General features: G+C 43.0%; 1 protein-coding gene across 3 annotated transcripts in view; it reads right to left on the bottom strand.

Moving 5' to 3' along the window:
• Nucleotides 1-1488: 1488 nt before the first annotated feature.
• The window catches only part of slit1a (slit homolog 1a), an 86372-nt gene continuing 66257 nt past the window's right edge, over nt 1489-21603 (bottom strand). For 2 of the 3 annotated variants that reach the window (XM_079686964.1, XM_079686965.1), the window contains 22 exons: nt 19726-19870; nt 18652-18726; nt 18429-18572; nt 18173-18316; nt 17920-18086; nt 17074-17209; nt 15122-15190; nt 14968-15039; nt 14786-14857; nt 10929-11000; nt 9256-9419; nt 9041-9165; nt 8833-8930; nt 8613-8752; nt 8085-8178; nt 7838-7975; nt 7535-7763; nt 7307-7437; nt 6997-7190; nt 5817-6105; nt 5213-5424; nt 1489-4823 (listed from right to left, as the gene is read on the bottom strand). In XM_079686964.1, coding sequence (XP_079543090.1) covers nt 4585-4823; nt 5213-5424; nt 5817-6105; nt 6997-7190; nt 7307-7437; nt 7535-7763; nt 7838-7975; nt 8085-8178; nt 8613-8752; nt 8833-8930; nt 9041-9165; nt 9256-9419; nt 10929-11000; nt 14786-14857; nt 14968-15039; nt 15122-15190; nt 17074-17209; nt 17920-18086; nt 18173-18316; nt 18429-18572; nt 18652-18726; nt 19726-19870 — 3149 coding nt within the window. In that variant the 3' untranslated portion in view covers nt 1489-4584. The remainder of the gene's footprint in view (nt 4824-5212; nt 5425-5816; nt 6106-6996; nt 7191-7306; nt 7438-7534; nt 7764-7837; nt 7976-8084; nt 8179-8612; nt 8753-8832; nt 8931-9040; nt 9166-9255; nt 9420-10928; nt 11001-14785; nt 14858-14967; nt 15040-15121; nt 15191-17073; nt 17210-17919; nt 18087-18172; nt 18317-18428; nt 18573-18651; nt 18727-19725; nt 19871-21603) is intronic. The other variant, XM_079686966.1, reaches the window with a different exon arrangement.

Here is a 21603-nt window from a genome sequence, read left to right as displayed (position 1 = left end):
ATAAACCCCTCTGTTTCAGCCCTGTTTCAAAAGTGCTGATTCTCTGTCTGTTACTTTAGATGAAAATAAGGAGCCACGCCCCTCTGAGATATTTGGTTGAATAGAACACAATGGAGCTCTAGGAGGAGATTCAGGTGATAAGGGGAGGGAGGGGGGTGTTACATTGGTTGGTTATTGGCTAATGGTTACACAAGCCAAAAAATCGTTATGACATAAAGTGGCCAAAATCTAATCAGCTCATTTTCAGACAGGTTTTTATATAAATGGATCAGGACGAAAAGTGAGCAAATCTTTTTTCCTGAAACTTTCAGAATCTCTTTACACATGTGTATGTATAAAAGACATGAAAAAGCGGAATTTGCATAATAAGTTACCTTTTAAATTGCCTAAGTTGACGCATTATGACCCTGCCACTCTAATATGTATCACCCTTTATGACAACTAGGCGGAGGCATCAGTGCTCCTGAAGGACTTAGCAGTTTTTCATCTTCGTTAAATCACTTGTGGTAGCCAATGAAGGCATTTCACACTGCGGTGCCCTGGCATACGGCTCAGGGGCAGAGTCCTGAACACCACAGGAAGCTCCCACTGTGGGACAGATTGGTGAACAGTTGGCCTCCGTCACTTCAGGCCCTGCAAAAAACTGAGAGGGAACAACATCACTCCAAAATGACATTAGGAAATGTGTAATTTTATATATTTTTTAACAGTGAAATCCAAAGTTTCTATATCCAACACAAGCAAAACCTTTTATTTTAAACACTTTTTGATTTTTCTCTTATTACTTACGGCCGACAAACTGAGCCTGTGATTGTATCTGAACTAAGCCGAGCTGTTGGATGTTATCATCTCGGGCACGACACTTGTCCACTGGTAGCCCTTCAGGCAGAGCCCCACTGAGACAGATACTCGTGCTATGTGAAGCCACTAAACTACTCTGTCACTGCTGAGGTCAGGGTGCGTCCACTTAAGGCTGTGACTGTTCAGTCACCCTTAGTGGGTACAGATATTTCATTCCCCATTCATAGACTTCTCTGTAAATCAAGCCTCTTAATTGGTTAGATATATTAAGGATTTTAAGTTTCGGACTGTGATACCTCTCTGACAAGTGGATAGAAAAACAGTACATTTCATTAAAAAGAGTCCTGCTTGTATATTGCAGGTATATTGTAAGTGATCTGTAATCCCTTATATATATTGACGTTTGTATGCGTTTTTTAATAATAAGCTATTATGACATTTTTATATTTAGATCACATACTATGGTATGACTTTTTTACAATTTCTTTACATTTAAATGTTTTACTATATCTTGGCAATTTTTATGAGCAACTTTTGTATGACTATTCACGAAATGTCTATGATCAACGAAATTCTGATTTTTCTGAGCCCTATAAGGATTAATTATCTATGTTGGCTTATCAAAGTTCGTTTTTTAAATTGTCAAAAAACAAAGAACACATGAATTAAAACAAAAAAGACAAGACATTCTTAAAAGCACACACATTTAAGTTTAATTAATGAAAAAGAGTGGAGGTTTGGTAAACATTTTGTCGGTGGCACTACATACATTCAGCAATATTGGGATTTTTTTTCAGCTTAATCCCACCATCTATCCTGTAACAAAAAGCAAATGGACAGAACCCAACGAGGGATATTTTTTAGTGTTTGCACCATTTCAATACAACAGAGACATCGTGTCGTTTACAATAACATATTTATGTATATAGTTCATAGGATGAGAAATATGTGTTTCTGGTATGTGACCAGATAACTGAATTACATCTCAATATAGCACAAGCACCACTAAGATGTCTACCAGAAAGTTGAATGCACCAGTCCAGTATAGATCAGTGCAGAGGAAGGAAAGGAGACATGAAAAGAAAGCCACGTTCAACTAAATATGCGCCTTTACGAGGCACACAGCCTAAGAGTTACAGTGACTGCTCACAAGAATCCTTTACGAGATCTTCTATTAAAGTTATTGTACAACACTTGGATCACATCAACAGCATGTAAAACAAAGTTAACATGGGTAGCAATATGAATAGAAGCTCTGTGTGCAATGTACCAAGCTGAGATCTGGCTCTGCAGCTTTTCACACTATAAAGAGACTTTAAACATTTAGATCGGCAAAATGGATGAACACAATCCAAATCTGCAGGAAGAACAATGCCTTAAGCCATCCTGATGGACTGTTACTTATTAAACAGTATGTGATTTCTATATCTTACATTGGAAACTAAATAACAGCTAAAAGTTACCACTTCATGAATAAGCATAGGTCATATTTATCTATACACATTTATACATTCAGGTATGACTGTTGTGTTCACTGTAATTGGCACCATTTATTACTTTTTTGTGTGGATAGCCAGCTAGAACCGACAAACATTGAAATGTCCAGACCTCTCATTTATGATCTGTCAGTAGTAGGCATGTAATGCTCCCCACAGTCGCCTATTCAGACAGATCTCGAACGATGAAGCCTAACATGATCGTCGTCCTCAGAAGCATTTCATTCTTTTTTTGTGGCTTGACAGCAGCTTATGATCAGTTGAGCTTGACTACTGAACTAAAAACACCTCTATGGCAAACATATCTCAATTGAAAATGATAGAAATACAACAGGACACTTCAACAAAATGGACATGAAAACAATCAGAAGCCTTTTAGCGTGGTATGGTAATTACAAGGTCAATTTGAGGGGGAGGTCTCTGGATCCCGGCTCGGCCCTCTCCAGCTCCTGCAGCGAATGAGGAATGTTGAGCCAGAGAGGAGGAAAACACTGCTGTAACTTGCTATTAAGTGATGTTACAAATACCTTACAGATGTTTATGCTATTTGTATTCATTATTCTACCTTTTTTCATCTTTTTGAAATGTTTTAAAATATCTGAAAGTCAGCAACATGTATGCCCTTTACTTTCTACAGAAAACGCCTTTAGATAAAATAAATATAAACAATCACAGACTTTCATGAATTAGATGTAATATTCACATGGAAGACAACATATACAATATTACACACATTTCTAGACCAATACTGCCTTCTATACAACAAGGCCAACCAGCTGCTGTATTTGTGGCTAATTCATGTAATTAATAACCTTGTTGGAGCGAGTGTGATCAACAAATAAAAACACCTAGGGAACCAACTGAATGCCTTTCCACCAGTCCCAAAGCTTCCAGAAACAGACTTACTCTTTAACATAGAAAAATACTATACCAAAATGAAATACAAATATATATATATTAGAATCTGTTAGGCATTTCTATATAAAGAGTTGTTGAGGAGGGTGGGGGGCAGCTAAAGGAGTTAGGTTATATCATGAGACAAAATATAACAAAAATAAAAACATATCAATATGAGAAATTAGACAGAACAAAACAGAAATCAGAAGATGATTCTGCAAACTTTTGTTTTGTAATAACATTTATAACGATATTAAGGAGCTCTACATATTTGTTGGCAAACTCTTCTCCACACATGCAACTGTTTGCACAAGTTTAATACTGCAGGCATCGATAGGAGCAGCGTCCTGCTCTGAGGGCGTGGGATTATGCAAATCATCCTAACCCTGAGGCAATGCATGCTGGGGGATTGATAACCACTGGTCACTGCCAGCACCAGATTGGTTTGCTGTGCGAACAGAATGGATCGCTTTACCACACAAGCCCTCTCACTTTTTTTTTTAAGACTGTTTAAATGAATGTATGCCATGCGTGTGATGATGTACTTCAGAGAGGTGTATGTCATTTTCAGTGCTGCTAGTCAGTGCAGTCTCTATTTTTATGGAGTTTCTACATTACGGTACCTCACAGCGAACATCTGGGACGCCACCGGGCCTCGAAGCTACGACATCCGCACCGGATTATGTGCCACTCTAACCCTTCCTTTCCATTGTACACTTCTACATGTGCATGTGTGGATGGATGACTGTTTCCTGGCAGAGAAATTGCTACACCAAACCAACAACGACCTTAACTCAACCCAAACCATATCCAGCCCGGTCCGGGTAACCCAGCCAAGCTCAACTCAAGATAGCTTTGCCAAGTCAAAGTCTCTTCTCCTGTGTCTCTCTGTGTGTCTTTCTCTGCCTGTCTTCTGCCATTCTTGGCCAGGCTGGACCCCGCTGTCCTCACTGCCTCCACGAGGTTAAGATGGTGGATGGTGGTTAGGCTGTCAGAGGCCTCACGGATGGATGGGGAATTCACACCGGTTAATTTGGGTTGGAGGGATGCTTCACTCTGAATGCAACACTTTTAAAATCTCTGGACCCCTTTGGAACAATGTTGCAGATACAATGGTTCTGTTGCCGTTGTTGTCACATCTACATTGTTGCTCATGATGTTGGTTTCTCTGTGTTACTGTAGGTCACACACCCTTGTAAGGGGAGGAAATGTCCTATTTTACAAACATTGTTGTCCATGATATATAGATAGAGGTTTTATATATATTCTTTATACTCTTTCTTTCCCTCCCTCTCTTTCCTCCAGTCCTCTCTCTTCCTACTTCTATCCCTTCTTTCTCTCTTTCTATCTTCTGCTCGGCGGCAGCGGCAGGAAATGTGAGTGAATGGTGCTACATGCAGCCCACGCAGCCGCACTTGATGGTCTTTTCCACTTCCTCGCTGAAGGAGGTTCCATCGCTGCATTCAAAGGTGTATTTCCGGCGTTTCATTCGCTGGCTGGCGCAGCAGGCCCCGGTGTCGCACGCTCCGGAGCACTCCACCCAAGAGACCATGCGTGTCGTCTGGCAGATGGCGTAGCCTCGCTGGACCTGGTAGAAGTCTCGCACAGGCTCCCCTCGGCATTCAGACTCTGGAAACAGGAAGAACAGTCACAGACATTAGTATGTTATCAGAGTATACACAGGAATACTGAAGTAAAATAAAGAAATTCCTTGATCTTTTAAAGGTCACCTTGTAACGGAGGTGATCTCTGGGGCCGTAGATCACGGTCTCCGTTACGTATTATATAGCTTCACTATAGGTGAAGCATATTCATTTGTTCCACGGTAAAACATTTCACAGTAAGCATTGGATTTATAAAAGATGACAAGAGCTTGTGTGGCGTTCAAACCCGTATATTGAATGGTGGACGGATGAATGGATGGCCCTATTGTTCAAATATAGCATAATAGATTACCTTTAAAATAATATATCAGCTTTGCCCCTTTCACATCCTTCACGTACAGAATGACAACCCACCTGCATCACAGAGTTCCCCGGTGTAGCCACTCTCACAGTGGCAGAAGGCGACTCCTGTTTCTGAGATCTGGCAGCGACCGTGTTTACAGATCAGGCGTCGGCAGGGGTTGAACAGCTCCCCCTGCTGGTTACACAGGGCGCCGCGGTAACCCTCCTCACACTCGCAGCGATACGACTGAGTGTCCAGTGGGATGCACTTTCCATGGACGCACCTAGTAAGACAAAAATAACCTTGATTATATTTCCTGCTCAGTAAAAATAACAATTGACTTATTTTTCTGGTAAAAAAAAACAAACAAGAAGTGGTATGTTGATCCCTCTGATTCACCTTGTAGGGGGCCCAAGCTTTTGGTTGTGGAATTGTTTAAAAGTAACCTTAGCAACAGCAGTAAAATGCCAATATAAGTTGTTGCCTTAGTACCAACAAACATATAATGTTATCTATATATATATATATACTTTTGAAACATTTAGAACATTTTGCTAATGATACTTTTACTAAAACAGGATTTTAAATCAGGAATTTGACTCGGAAGAAAGTATTTTTACATTGTTTTTATTCTAATATGTTTTACTTTAATTTCAACCCTCTTAGCTAGCTTACTTGCTGCCCTGGCAGGGGTTGAGCACCGGCTCGTCACACTGCAGCCCGCTCCAGCCCGGCTGGCAGTGGCACACCGGGCCCTGAGCCCCATCAGGCTGGCAGATGCCGTGCACGCAGTAGATCTTCTTGCAGGGCTCGCAGCCGGGGACCACGCCAGGCTTCATCTGGGTCTTGGTGAAGTCCTGGAGCTCATTGTTGATGTACAGGTTCTGGATACAGCCATGGAAACTGGAGCCGTTCTGGAGCTGCCAGAGACGGAAAACGCCTGAATGTGCATCCACCGGCATGCCTGGAGGAGGAGGAGAGAGGAAAGAGAAGATGTTAAAAGATGTGAAGACGTGCATACTGGGTCACAAACACAGACAACTAACACAGGGCTGGTATGAGATAATGGAGGAATATATTTCAAACATGGGTATTCCAACAGTGCGTAAACAATTATGTCAAATCTATAGGCAACTCTTTTTTAGATTGGCTTTCATAGTTTGCATTTGCACCACAAGACACTCCATCCTTGAAACAATTGATAGCAAAAAGAAAAATTGTATTGGAAAATGTCTTCTGTAGTGTTGTATGAACAAAGATCAGGACAGCACAACACAGCACTGAAACACACTGAACGTTTTATGAGCCACTCCTGAGCTAAATGTCAACCCCTTAAAGCTCGGGGGGCACGACAACACATTTCAGAAAGGCTTTTCTTTTTTGAATTAATCAACAAATTCTTCAAATGTCAAGAGTTGCTTAATCACGCATTACAAATAAACACAGTAACATTTTGTGGAATTACATTCATGCAATAACGGAAAAGTCTAAAGTTGAGACTGTGTCTGGTAGTTCCTATTGTAATGACTAGAGGGCGTTCTTGACCCAATGTAAGAAATGAACTGTAACGGTATCACAACTATTGGATTATAAAGTGGTGTATTGTTTGTTCATGGGCTATGATCTGCTATTTGAAAGTTATGTTTTATCTTGAAATGTTTTAGCTATTAATACATTATGTGACCTAGCAAACACAGTCCTGACCGAAGGTGTTGATGGAGGAGAGGGGTTGGATTTGGGTGGAGGTAGGAAAGGGGTTGAAGGATTATATGGTAGAGGGGAGGGGTTGGTTGCGGTGGAGACAAAGCGAGGGGGGAGGGGAGGTGATTGACAGTAGTGTAGTAGTTAAGAGTGCCTGCAGAGGAGGGAGGTGTGTTCTGGAGAGGGCCCCTACCCCCCACGTATAGTGGAGCCTCCCCGTTGAGGGGCCGCACCGCCCCGAAGCTGTCCATTGTGATAGGGAGACCCCCGTCAATGGACAGGTTCATCATCTGGTCATAGGTCACCAACTCCACTGTGTGGAACTGGCCATCGTTGATAGTCTCAGTACTGGTAGAGGAAAACAGAGGTTTGACATCAGATATAGTCACTAGAGATAATAACAAATACAAATACAACATCAACGTACAGTGAAAGTAACCTGCAGTTTCTAAAAGGAAAATCACCTGTAGATGGCATGTCCTGGCTGGCTGCCTGGGTCATAGCTGACTTTGACATGACCTTGGTAGAGCTCCACAGCAATATGATCATCTTCTCCATTGTACAGCAGGATGCCATTATCCTCAGCTGTTGACACCTATGCAGAGAAAATTAGCAGTTACTCATGGTTCAGATAAGCAGCATCAAAACAGAAGAATCACAGACACGCTCCCACATGAACACTCTGTGGATACCTGTAAGGTGATGTTAGCTTGTGGCCAGTTCTTGAGGTCAGACAGCAGCAGGTAGGAGTCTCTGTCAATAAAGTTGACGCTGACAAGTTTTTCGCAGCGTGGCCCCCCAAACTCAGGAGGACACTGGCAGAGGGCCCGCCCGCCTCGCTCCACACACTTGGCAGCGTTCTGGCAGTCGGCCAGCTCACACAGGGACAGTGGAGACGGGGCGACCTCACACAGCTGACCACTATAGAGAGGAAGGATGACGTTAGTAAAGCAAACTATGAAGTTAACGCATATTTTTATCGATGCTCCTCTTACTTGTATCCTTCAAGACATTCGCAGGAGTATCCATTCAGCTCATCCACACACTGAGCTCCATTCTGGCAGCGATGTTCCTCACAGTCGTTGTAGTCTACACTGCAGTCGTCACCAACATAACCAGGAGAGCACACACACCTGCAACACACAGACAATACTGCAATCAACGAAAAGATACCCCCTAGTCTTTATGTTTTTTCATATATTGCATCATCATATATTGCTGATTCTAATGGCTGGCACTTACTTGGGCCCACTGGAGGTGATGAGGCAGGTAGACTGATGTTGGCAGGGGCTTCGTCCAGGGGCACACACATCCTCCATTTCTTCACACATCTCCCCTACACAAGAACAAATACAATCAATAATAGACAGTGAATCAGTCATTCCTTTATTGCATTCAATTATTAAACCTGCAACATTAAACTTTCTATTACTATTTTAGTTTTTTATTTTCCTTTTAAACAAAGAAAATTGTTAACCTTCAAGAAGTACTATATTTCTATCTAAATAGTATGTAGTTAAAAGGCAATGTATTTAATAACATTTATTATTAATCTTCTTTAATTTCTTTATTTCATTGCTTGAGGCAAGTCGTTGTTAGCAGTAGCTTATTGCGTAGCTATATATGTATTATATTTAAAGAAATCTTTTTTTACTGCCAGATTTGATGGTTTTACACACATTTTCTCTATAATAGAAAATACATTTGCTTCTTTGTACAGGTTATTTTTTTCTGCAATGCAGTTGTACAAACTGTCCTGCCCGCACTAACCTGTGTAGTAGGGGGGACAAAAACAAGTGTAGTTGTTGATTCCATCGAGGCAGGTCGCTCCGTTCTCACAGTCGTTGTCATCGCAGTCATCAATGTTGGTTTGGCAAACAGGGCCCTCAAAGCCCAGAGGACATGTGCAACTGCAAAAAACATACAAACTCATTACGTTATGTTCTAAAGTTCCTTCTGATGAATATATTTACAAAGCTCCCTTCCTCACCTGTATACTCCCTCGGCCTCTTCAACCACTTGGCAGGTTCCTCCGTTGGCACAGGGGTTACTCACACAGGCGTTCAGAGCTGACTCACAGTTCTTACCCTGAGACAGAACAGAGATAATGTTCATTATTACTTAGATTTACATTATGCATACTTTGGCACCTACAACACCTTAAGGATGTCCACAGATGGGCATTATGTGGCTTTTACCTTAAAACCTGGAGGACAGCTGCACCTGTAGACCTCCACCATGTCACTGTGACAGATGCCTTGGTTGAGACAGGGACTGGACACACAGGGGTTACACTTGGACAGCACTGTAGTGTCCGCATCACCTGAAGGAAATGCCAGACCAATACAAATTCATTGCATGTTGATTCTAGTGCTGCTAACATTATATTTCAGTTTCCAACACAATAACCCACCTGTACATTCAAACTTCTTAGCCGGTGTAGTGAGCAGCAGTTTGCCCTCCATGCCCAGAGGACCAGCGCAGCGGGCGATGCCAGGCTCTTTGTAGCTGGTCTTCACCCAGTCAGACAGCCAGCGCAGGCGACAGTCACAGTGCAAGGGGTTGGCTCCGATTGCCCTAATAAAGGAGACAAAAGAAATGGATCAATGCTTTGATAATGTGGTTCTGCAGCAGGCAGACTATACATTCACCACAGCCCTGGAAGACCACCACACAACACAGACTGTAACAATAACACTACTATGTGCAATATATAATGTTTAGTATTTACTCATGTGATGACTCTGCTATATACAATATACACTTTTTTTACACTCTTAATATTCTCATTTACTGCTGCCTCATTACTGTTATACAGTATGTTCACTTAATAATAAAAAATGCGGCTACCTATTTTTGATACCATGGATGTGTACCTCTTTGATTTTTCTTAATTTGATTTGCTTGCTTGATTTAAAATGTCACTCTACTACTCTCCTCCTTCTTATTTGTGCCTTTTGGCTGCACTGTCCTTTTGCTGTAACATTTTAAATGTCCCTGTTGTGTGTGGGAGGAATAACGGATTTTTTATTTATTTTCACCTCCATATGATGTTACTGTAATACACTCTATCACCAGCAGGTGCCTCTAGAACCTTACAAAAAACAAACTAACTCAACTTTTTGTATCATACAACTAAAACGCTGCTTCTCTAAGAATAAAACAGATTTAAAGTGTGATGCTCAATGTCAATCTGTGCCATACATTATATTGAGGTAGGCTTCTTAATAATAGGCAAAGGTGCAAACAGAAGGCACTCTTAACCACTTCTGTCATGGTGGTCGTGAATCAATGCTGCTCTGTCCTCTCGCTAGATGCACAAACACTCCTGAATCGATGCTGTTCCATTACGGTGGAACACAGGCTCATCTTTCAGGCCGCGCCAATAGCTGACACCTGACATCTGCTAACATGAAAGCCACTTGACTGTGACTGTGGATCAATGGCTGCCCTCCATCCCTCCCTTCAGCCCGTTTGAATGCAGCCTTTACTCCTGTGCCGCCCTCCTAAAAAATGTCTTTGTTTAGCTCTCTGCATCCTCCCTTCTTCCTCCTGACACTGATAGGTCTATTGATCAGTGTCTTTCAGGGGATGATGTGAATATGTAGGCTGGATGGCAGAGGAGGGCACAGTGCAAAGATACCTCTGTGTAGTTTTACACATGTCCACGAGTACATGCAAAACCACACAGCTACACACCACACACAAAATTACAGACATAAATAAGCAAACCAAAACAAACACTAAGGCCCACGCACCATGGAGAATCTGTCTGTGCATGTGTGTGTGTGTGTGTTAGTGAACGGGTGTGTGTGTTTCAGAGATGTCACAGGGAGAGGAGACAGTACAGGGGTCTGTGTGTTTCTTTAACCACAGGACTGCGGCTGATGAAGGGAGGGTCTGGCTCATGTGAAGCCCACCAAAGAGGACTACAGACAGACTACTGTGAGCCACGCTCCCCGGCTGTCTGACCAGACCCCCTCTGTGCCTGTAACTCTGCGCGTGTGTGTGTGTGTGTGTGTGTGTGTGTGTGTGTGTGTGTGTGTGTGTGTGTGTGTGTGTGTGTATGTGTATGTGGCTACTTACAAGTGTGAAAGTGAGGCCACATCGTTAAAGATGCCATCAGGAAGCTCGGAGATTTCGTTGCCATGGAGAGACCTGGAGGGCAATGGAGGAAAGAGATGACAAAAAAGAGATAATTTAAGACCATGAACAAGTTTTATCAAAGGAAACATAAAGGCTTTTTGTGCAACTTTTGGATTGCAGTATCAGTTCGACATAACTATTAAATCAAAATAACTATTTTTGTAATAAATGTATCACTAAATCACACAGCATTTTTCGATTTCAGGTTTCTGAATTTCTGCTGGTTTTGTTCTATGATTCAATATGAACATCTCTGGGTTTATGAACTGTTTGGTCAGTCATTTGAATGTTTTATCTCTGGAAAATGTAATGTTTGAGATTGTGATTGTCTATTTTACCATTTTCTGACATATTATGGACATTAATTGGCATATTTAATGGTAATAAATACAGGTTAGTTGCAATCCAACCACATACTGTACTTTGCTTGGGGACAACTAAACAGCACTGAGAATAACAGGAAATACTGTCAGTGTTGTATTGGGTATGTATTTCTGGTTGAGCCTTGTGCAGCTGGCAAAGATGTGAAGCTCTGTGCGTCTGTGAAAGACTGGTGTCAAATTTCCATGTATGTCTGGCTGGCAGGGCCAACAAACTCCACAAAAGAAGGGGGGGTAACAAAGTTGCACCACATGCAGAAACTAAAAAAACATTTGTGTATGCTGAATTACACATATTTATGTGCTTGTGTATTTGGGCACATGCCATAGTAATATATGAGTGTATATAAACAATTGTGTATATACTGTTGCTCTGCTCTGACTTCTATGGCGGGTGACAAGCCAACATGGCTTAATGGCTAAATGACTGATGGCTGCTGTAATCCGCAGGGTCATTACCACCTCCAACCCTCAGCTGACCACACGCTAATGTTACCACAGCTCAGTCTGCAGCACCAATACATGGCACATCTGCTCTCTGTGCCTGCATGAGGAAAAGGGATGTATAAACAGACATTGAAAACCCTACTTCCTTCTTTGTTTGATCTGTGAATTACCACTAAGCTGTGGACGAGTCAGGGGAAAGGATACAGAGGGGGGGGGGGGGTAGCTGGTCAGCGTAAAGATGCAGAGCCGTGCTCGAATACGAAAAGGAAAACATACAATGTAACCGTCTGAGACAACAAGTTAATTGGCCTGTGTGCAGGGGAGCATGCTTATTAGTGTAGAGAGAGCAGTTGGGTTGTGGTAGGATACTGAGGGCATGGAGCCAGCTGCAGTGTGCCAGCTAGGCACAGATCTCATGGGAGAAAGGAGCCATGGAGTCTCCAGGAAGAAACCTGATCCTCTCCCCTGCATTCTCTTTTTGTATTTAATTTCTACAGCTGTAAATCATTACATCACTCCATCTTACCTATGTCTTCATCTATTTCTAATCTTGCATTTCATAAGCATGGGATTGCAATGGATGTTTCTGTAGCTCACAAGACGTTCTGTACAGTCAGTGTGCTCAGGCTATCCAACTGTTCAAAATGTGCACACAGGCTTGTTCACCTGCAACCAGTTAATACTGTTTTTGTGATTCTGAGCCACGTGTTTTGAAGATCATGTGATACTGGAATTTCCTCAAAGCACTGCATCCAACCGCATTTTTCAAAAAATGTCGGATTTTATTTCGTTTGTTCCAGGCTATTACTTTCTTTTTACTTTATCACAGTCTTTCATATCACTTTCTTTTCTTACAGCTTCCCACCCAAGCCCTGGCGAGCCACGCCCTAGCGCTGTCTCAGCTCACTTACCTCACACCTAATACCCAGCAGGCCAATTAGCAGCTTATTAATCTGCAGCTCCAAAAACCACACACACACACACACACACACACACACACACACACACACACACACACACACACACACACACACACACACACACACACACACACACACACACACACACACACACACACACACACACACACACACACACACACACACACACACACACACACACACACACACACACACACACACACACACACACACACACACACACACACACACACACACACACACGCACACATATATGTACACTTGCATCAAACCACATTACCACACCCATGCCAGGCTCAGACCCCTGGTCTGTTTGAAGCCCTGAGCGTTAATGATTCTTCTCCTCTTTACTGCTCTGTAAAGCCAGAGGGGCAGCTTTATAAAGCCTTTGGCACCTCAGTGTGTGTGTGTCCCGCTTGTAAGCTTTGGCATCTCACTGTGGTTTTCTATGAAGCTTCCAACTTTGAACTTTGAACTGGGTTGAAACCATTAAATGGAGCTCATTGTCGCTTTAGCTTCGTTGCACCCACACAGCCTTGTTGTAAAAAAAAAAAAGCATGGCACCAATTCACATTTAATGGGAGTCTTATGATTGATCACTCCAGCAGTAAAGACATCAAAGTTTCATGTGGACTCCCGTCTGACTGAGACAATAAGGTAGTCCAGACAGTCTGTGCGAGCTTTTATATAATTCTGAGCCTGTGTGGTGTCTGTGGGGCGGATGGCGTTGAGGGGAGAGCCTCACATGGCGTCTAGCACATTTGCTTTATTTTTAAAAGTGAAGGTGGCGTGAGTGAGTAAGAGCAGAAATAACGGATGCTGCTTCATTAGAGATCAAAGCGACCCGCCTGGGCTAGCAAGGCGGCATCGGGTAATGATGACTGAACTTCACTCTCATTCCACGCTAAAAGGGCTCTTACGCTTTGTGCCCCGTAATGATCGGGAAATTAGTCGAATCCCGCCGTAAAAAGAGGCTTTGTCAAAGCTTTGTTGTCAGTAGTAAAAAGTGTGCCTGCTATGAGCACACATGGAAGGCCGATAAGTCTACTCCCACACACATACTAACAGGCACCGAGCCAGTAGATGATATGCATACACACACACACAGAGAGGCAAACATAATCTCATAAGGAGTGCTGCTAGGCCTGATCGCTGTTTCTCCCTCACAGAACTAAACTGTACATTTGAGTTAAAGTGTGAGGCATCCAGCTGCTGTATCTGCGGAGAAAGCCATGAGGTTGGTTTTGGTTTCGTCATTTATCTGTCAAACGTATTTAAATTCTACATCTCAGTTATTTAGCAGACCGATTCAACTACGGGGAGCCCATGGTCATTGAGAGGACACAATCAAAGACATCATAACTTCATAAAAGCCCGGAGGCAGAGTCAAAACCATTACGGTTAGCGGGGCAAACATTCGCTGGTAATCAGTGTCAGGGTGATTTTGTACAGTAGGTTGTGGGGGCGAGTGTTTGGCCCTGCAGTGAGGCAGTGATGAGCTCGGGGCGTTAAGAGGTGAACAGGCAGACTGGGAAGATGTCTATATGAGGTGTGGGAAGGAGCAGAAGCTGCAACAACACTGCTGCTGCCCCCATGGTTGCCATTTAAACAGAGAAAATAGGTCAGAGGTTGTGTGAATGTGTGTCTGTGTGTGTTTGTGTAAATTCATAAGCTGTCATAACTGTTTAGACTGTGTTTCGGTCCTCTGGAGAGAATCAAAGATTCTCGGCATCTGCTGCACCGCCTCTGTAGTCAGTGCAAGCTGTGAAAATATCCTCTTCAATAACTCATTTAGTCTGAATGTGAGTCTTATCTTGTTTTAGAAAGCTACTTTCAAAATAACGTCAACTGTTTCAAATAAAGATGCTGTTTTGACCATTGTCTTGAAATGATGTGACAACTTTTCAAACAATAGATATGCATTGTATACCACTGGACAGATACATTATGAATTTAAAACCAGTATTTTAAACTAACCCTAAAAACACACAAATCGGAACGTTTTTAAAATATAGCAAAATAAACTCACAGCAGTCTGAGAGAGCGCAGTCCACTGAAGGCCATTTTGGGGATACAACGCAGAGAGTTGTAGCTCAGGATTCTGAAAAGTAAAAAATAATTACATATGCTTATATATATAGAAGTCATCTGTTTCCATCCTGCTGTCAGCACCAGGATGAAATACTAGCTCTTGGCTGAGACGGGACTTACAGAGTGGTGAGTTGGCTCATGTTTGCAAAGGACGAGTTGGTCAGAGAGCTGATCTTGTTGTTGCTCAGATCTCTGAAAGGAACATTAAAAAAACAATAATTCATCATATTGATCTGCAAAGTGAAGCAGAGGGGGCAGAAAGACAAATACTTACACCAGCTGTAGGTATTTGAAGGCAGACAGTTCCTTTGGCAAAACACTGAACTGGTTTCCATCCAGATACCTGAACACAGAGTCACAAGCAGCTCAGTATTGAGTCAGAAAATGATTCAGATATTTGTATTGTATGGGATATGTTTATGAAATGTAAGAAAGCACAATGTTGAGCAGTATTGCTGCCAGTTACCTAATTAGGGACTGCCACATTATTAGAGGTATTTTAATATGGGATTCATATTACAGGTAAATTGGAAAAAAAATGTATTTAATTCTTCATTTGGAAATGTTATTCTTCTTCTTGTCAGCATATTATGTTCCTTCTTTATTGAGCTTAAAGCTTTGTTGCAGGACATCACACTTTTTACAAACAACACTTTTCTACATGCTGTTAAAGCCCATTAAGGCTCATATTGCACCAACCACCACCAAAATCACTTTTTAATTTTTAATTTCTTGATTTTAGATTGTGTCTCATGCCTGGAGGTTAGGGTTTGTTAGCTTCCTGCATTTCTATTCCATACAAATACAAATACATATACATTCCTTTTGTCTTAAAAATGAGGGAAATACAGCTAATTTAAAACATTCACTGAGATCTCTGAATGTGACCCAGCACACCACGTTCTTAAGTGACTGAGGTACCACCACTTAAGTGTGTGTTTGTTCATGTGTGTGTTAACATCTGATGTATTTACAAGCAACTATAGTTGACATAATGCCTGCAGGGATGCAACCACCCTGCTGACTGCCAACATAAAGTGCTACCAGAGGGCTGTCACCTTGATAAATGGCTTATTTAGGGTCCTGGTCCTTCTGAACCTAGCTGCAGGGGCTTTCTCTTGCTATTTGTTGACTGTTCCCTGGGTGGGAAGGCGGGGGTGGGTTGCTGGTTAGTTAGGGGGGGCCTTTGGGTTTAGAGGTAATGATAGGTAATGATGGTGCAGAGGACACTTGGGATAATGATGGAGAAGCAAACTCTCCAGATGAATAGATGAAAGCCCACAACAGAAGGGCACACCTGGTCACACCTGCTGGGACAATGACAGGCCTAAAGGCTTTCACAGCGTGTGTGTGTGTGTGTGTGTGTGTGTATGTGTGTGTGTGTGTGTGTGTGTGTGTGTGTGTGTGTGTGTGTGTGTGTGTGTGTGTGTGTGTGTGTGTGTGTGTGTGTGTGTGTGTGTGTGTGTGTGTGTGTGTGTGTGTGTGTGTGTGTGTGTGTGTGTGTGTGTGACTAAGTCTGAATCACTTGAAGCAGTATTGGAAAGTTCCAGACCCAATTCCATTCCCTCCCCGTTCCATTGAAAACTGCTCATTAAAATGTCCTCTTGCTCCCCTATGCTCCTGTGGACAGGCTTTTGGCCCTTACACAAAATATGTACAAACACACACACACACACACACACACACACACACCCCCCCCCCCCCCCCACACCCACCCACCCACCCACCCACCCACACACACACACACACACACACACACACACACACACACACACACACACACACACACACACACACACACACACACACACACACACACACACACACACACACACACACACACACACACACACACACACACACACACACACACACACACACACACACACACACACACACACAGACTCTGATCCTTGGCTCGGAGTGCCAGAGTGACATCAGTGCTAGCCCTGAGGGCTGCAGGGAACACAGAAGAAGAATGTCTGAGAGAATAAATGCAGGGTTTATTGACTCCTTTCCCCTCTTCCAGACGATGGGATCTGTCTTCTTTGTCTCCACTATTCTCACTAATTCTTATCTCTTTCATTCCTCCTCCCTACTTTTTTTGAATATATCGTCTCCTTAGTTTTTTTCCCAGACCAAAGCCAGACAAACGAACAAAAATACCTGGAACTCAAACTGATAAGATATGCATGCAATTGGCATAATTATTGCCGAGGAACTCACAGTTCAGTCACGTTTCTTGGGATGCCTTTGGGCAGTGTGTGGAGGTGCTTGTTACTGCAGCGGACAACAGTCTCCAGGCAAGTACATTCACTGGGACACTGGGGTCTGGGCACACAGCTTGACGACTCCTCTTGTCCTGGGAAAGAAGAGAGGAGACAGAGGCGAGTCAGATACCAGACAAGAAGAGAAACGAGGAATGACCAGGAGGAAAGATGTGGAGGATAGCAGAAAGAGAGCTGTTGTCCCTGGAAAATAAATGGTAGAAAGACAAAGCAACAGTGCCAAAGCAATCCTTCTAGCTGAAAATTAAAAAGGAGGAAGTAACAAATGTGAAAAGTAAGTTAGGACAGAGGGAGAGGAGCCTCGCTAATGTAATATCGATTAACCAGAGCAAAGAAAGGAAGCTGCCTGAAACCCAAAGACAAGTCCAACATTCATTCAGGTGCAAATAGGCTGACTGGTCAATAAGGCAAACAGCTCAATAGCTCCACTCAGCCTGGCATCGACCAGCAGCTTAGGAACTGCTGAGTAGCAATCTATTCAGTAAACACACAATAGCGGTCATTATTTAAGATGATCTCAGACACTTTAAGCAGCTCTCGGTCATGATGTATTTTGGAGCAGAGTGCAACGTTAAAATCCTCATCAGTCATACCCAGACAGGTTAGTTTCCCACATAGTGGAGGTCGACTGCTATATTGAAGATGTGTATCTGCTTTCACAGAGACGGATTACTTCATTTAAAGTGGGGAAGCTGCAACGAAAGTCCAGATACGGTCTGAAAAAGGACATACAGAAAGAGCCTTAAATCAGAGGCAGTGTGTTGTGTGTCTTGGCACTACATACCCTCCTCACAGCGGAAGTCAGGCAGAGCAACATCCTGCAGAGGGATCTCCTTCAGGAAGGCAGGACGCTGGCAGCGAGGGTTACCGGTCACAATCTTCCTCGTCCTCAGCCAATCGCCGAGCCAGCCCAGCCGGCAGTCACAGTTGAAGGAGTTGGCCAAGAGGTTACTGGGGGAAAGTGAGCGTAAGAAGGTTTGTGAGAGCTTTGAAACATTAAATGCATGATTGAAGTTGTGTGCAAGCCAGGGACTCACAGTGTGGAGAGAGTCTGCAGAGTGTCGAATGCTCCTGGATTGATCGTGGTCAGCTGGTTGTCGTACAGAGACAGCAGGCGGACGTTGTGCAACCCTGTGAAACTGTCGTTGTGGACGCAGCTGATCTTGTTGTTCCTCAGCATCCTAAAGAGGAAAGAAATCAAACACAGAATCATTAAACATCCAGAATAGTATCTTGACTGTAGACATACACCATACTTGAGTGTGTGATTGTATGTGTAGATGCATTACTCACAGCATGCGCAATCCCTCAAGGCCGCGGAACATCCCGCTCCGGACCGAGTCGATCTGATTGGCCGTGAGGTGAAGCTCATTGACGGACGACGCCCCTTCAAACGACCCATCTTCAACCTCCGTGATCTTGTTGTTGCTGAGGTTACTGTCAAGGAAGTACATTCATATTTAGATAATGACTGCTGGAAGGTAAAGTTAAAAAGTAAAATAAAAGTCCAACTTACATTTTCTTAAGCTGGGAAAGGTTCTTAAAAACTCCAGTTGCCTCCAGAGTCGTAATCTCATTGTTGTTAAGGCGGCTGGAGAGAAAAAGTTGAAAATAAATAATGAAACATATCAATTGAAATGTAAAGTTCTCTTCAAATATTTCTATTCCCTTCAAAACAAATTCAAAGGTCACTCTTTACTTATTCTCCATTCTCTTCATGCTGTCTCTGCTAACTCTGTCGCCTTCTGTATTGATTGAATTATTTATTTGCTATGGTCAAACTGGTAATTTTATCGCTCAATTTCAAACGCATTCTTTACAAAACCTTGCAGATAAAATCTGCTACAAAAAAGATTCCCTTCCTCAAGTACAATTTGCTTTGTCATACAGCCAACAGTTTTCCACATAATGGATGTCATTTTAATAAAGAGTAAATATATTATGTCCCCGTAGATAGGAAAGTCAAACAGAAAGTGCACCTCATTTTCAATTTCACCTAGCTCACCCAACAAGCAAGGTCTATCCTCCTTTGGAGGGGCATTAACATGCCTGTCTCTGGAGCTTTGGTAATGTTCCTGAGCCTAACTGTGCACAAAGGGACCTTTGTCTTTGGATGAGGTTATATTTCACATAAGGTTCATAGTATTTATTCTTTACGAGCTGTTAAGTCACATCATTTTCGTTTACATCACATAATATCCGACCATCACAAAGAACCTGCTATGGAATTCATGTTTATGTATTTTATTTTTTGTACACTAAAAAAGGTTTTATCCGCATAATCCGAGGATTACCACCAAAAATGTAAAGAGTCTCTGATCAGACAACTATACAAGTCTACTCCAAAACTAAGCATTTGAAATGAATATCTGATGTTTGGAAGTTTCCTCTCATGGCCAAAGTGGAAGTTAATGTATGGAGTCCTAAAAGGAGATTGAATAGCTCTATAATGTTCAGTGTAACAACTTCCTCTTCAACATCATGCTCTTGAGAAGTTTGCACTTATGTCTGTGATTGTGTGCCTAGTCAGACACAGGACATACACATGACTTATTATCTCTTTCTGTTAAAAGTGTTCCTGATTGCTTACAGTTCAGAGGTGGAGGAAGGGATGTGCTCGGGGATCTTGGTGAGTTTCAGGTTGGAGCAGTCCACTACGTTCGACTCACAGCGGCACTTGGGAGGACAGACTGGGTCGCTATTGCAGGCGTTATTCAGACGGGTGTCCTCTGTACCTGAACAGGAACAAATTCACACACAGATTGACATCAGTCTCTTCCCTATAACGAGAAACATGCCTTAGTCGCCCATGATGCAGTAGTCAGGCATGAGCTGGATGTCAGTTTGTCCTGTCTTTCCTAACAAATCTTTAACCTTAGGCACGCTGTAGAACATCCTGCAGCTCTGCTACTATTCATAGGACAGAAATGAACGGGTGAGGGCAAGGAGATGGAAGGGTGGGGGCGAGGGTGAGTTATTTTAGAGAGGTGATAGAGTGGGAGCAGTGGGGTGAAAAGAACAGTGGCAGGGGAGATTGAGATAGGGATGCCAAAGAGGATTTAGGCTGTCAGCTTTAGTGAAGCAGAGCACCCAAGAGAGAGCACAGGAAGCGTGTGTAGACAGGTGGAGTCAAAGGAGAGGAGAGGTAGCAAACACAAAAAGAAGGGCATGAGGGACAGAAATGCATGCAGGGAAGAAAAGGAAGAGAGATGTGAACATGCAGATGAGAGAGAAATGAAAGGTGAGTGGCAAAGGTGCAGAAAGACGTCTGTCCTGAGAGAGGAGGGGCAAGAATTAGGCAGCATGGGGAATGTGGGACGCTTTCCTGCACCTCCTCTGTCTATGAATAGACGTTACGTGCCAAAAAGCGTGCTGCCAGTTACATCATGGCTGCTCAATAATGGAGAAGCACTGGGAGCCACTTAGAACAGTGTGTGTGTCTAAGTTTGTGTATTGTGTCTTCGTGTCTTTGTATATATGTGCATGTAGACTTAATGTGTGTGCAAATGTCCAATTTAGAGGGAACAGCCCAGTGATTTCTGTGGATATCCTGACATCCTGTTCCCTTTCTTGCATGGTCACACCGATGGGCCTCCGGTTTGGTAATGACGTCAGCACCATCGGACACCGAGCAGGAAAACCTCAAACAACCAGGACAAAACCCTACATTTAATGCACCAACATTATTTTCACATAAATGGAGCGTCATTTGAAACCATGACCTAACCCCAAATCCTCATTTGTTATGCTATTAGAATCCGTTTGGACAGAAAAAGAGTGAATTTGCAGTCTCAGAAATGACTTCCACTGGCTGCCAATGCAAAGACTTTCCTTAATCTGTGTCACTTCTCAGAGTGGCTCAGTGGAAGGTGCGGATAGCCCCACTAATGTAGGTCATTAACAAACTTTCCCTCACCAGGCCATACAACAGGAAAAGGCATTTCCTGCTACAGAGGAAGCAATGAAAGTACAGCTCAGCGCTTTGATCTTGAGGATGTAAAGGAGCCGGGGGAGATTCGTGACGAGCCTGAGTCATCGTCATCGTCAAAAGTGGGTGGTGGCGACACTTTTACTGTCAGCAGATTTAAACGAAACAGGAGAAAATGCAGGAGGAGACGAATTAGGTTTTTCCCTCTCTGAGGCACAAAATGACTCATCGCTGGAGTTGTAGGAGTTCTCACAATTCCCCGCAGCTTGGTTCCTCATTATCAATGGATTATGGAATTCCTGTGCTGTCTGTGATTGTGTGTGGGTTGAGTCGTGCACGTGTGTGTGTGTGTGTGTGTGTGTGTGTGTGTGTGTGTGTGTGTGTGTGTGTGTGTATCGTGGAGGCTTTTATTGTTATCATTCAGGGAGTAAAATTCTCATTAATCACATTTGGCTTTGATCTTCCTTGTGCTTACATTTTACTCCCATTTGTTCTCTTAGCCAGTGAAGGGCTTTATCTCAGCCCAGTGCACAAAGACAC

The sequence above is a fragment of the Notothenia rossii genome (genome assembly GCF_949606895.1).
Source record: "Notothenia rossii genome assembly, chromosome: 6".
Lineage (NCBI taxonomy): Eukaryota > Metazoa > Chordata > Actinopteri > Perciformes > Nototheniidae > Notothenia > Notothenia rossii.
The sequence above is the reverse complement of the archived record's forward strand: the minus strand, read 5'-3'. Positions and strand labels throughout refer to the sequence as shown.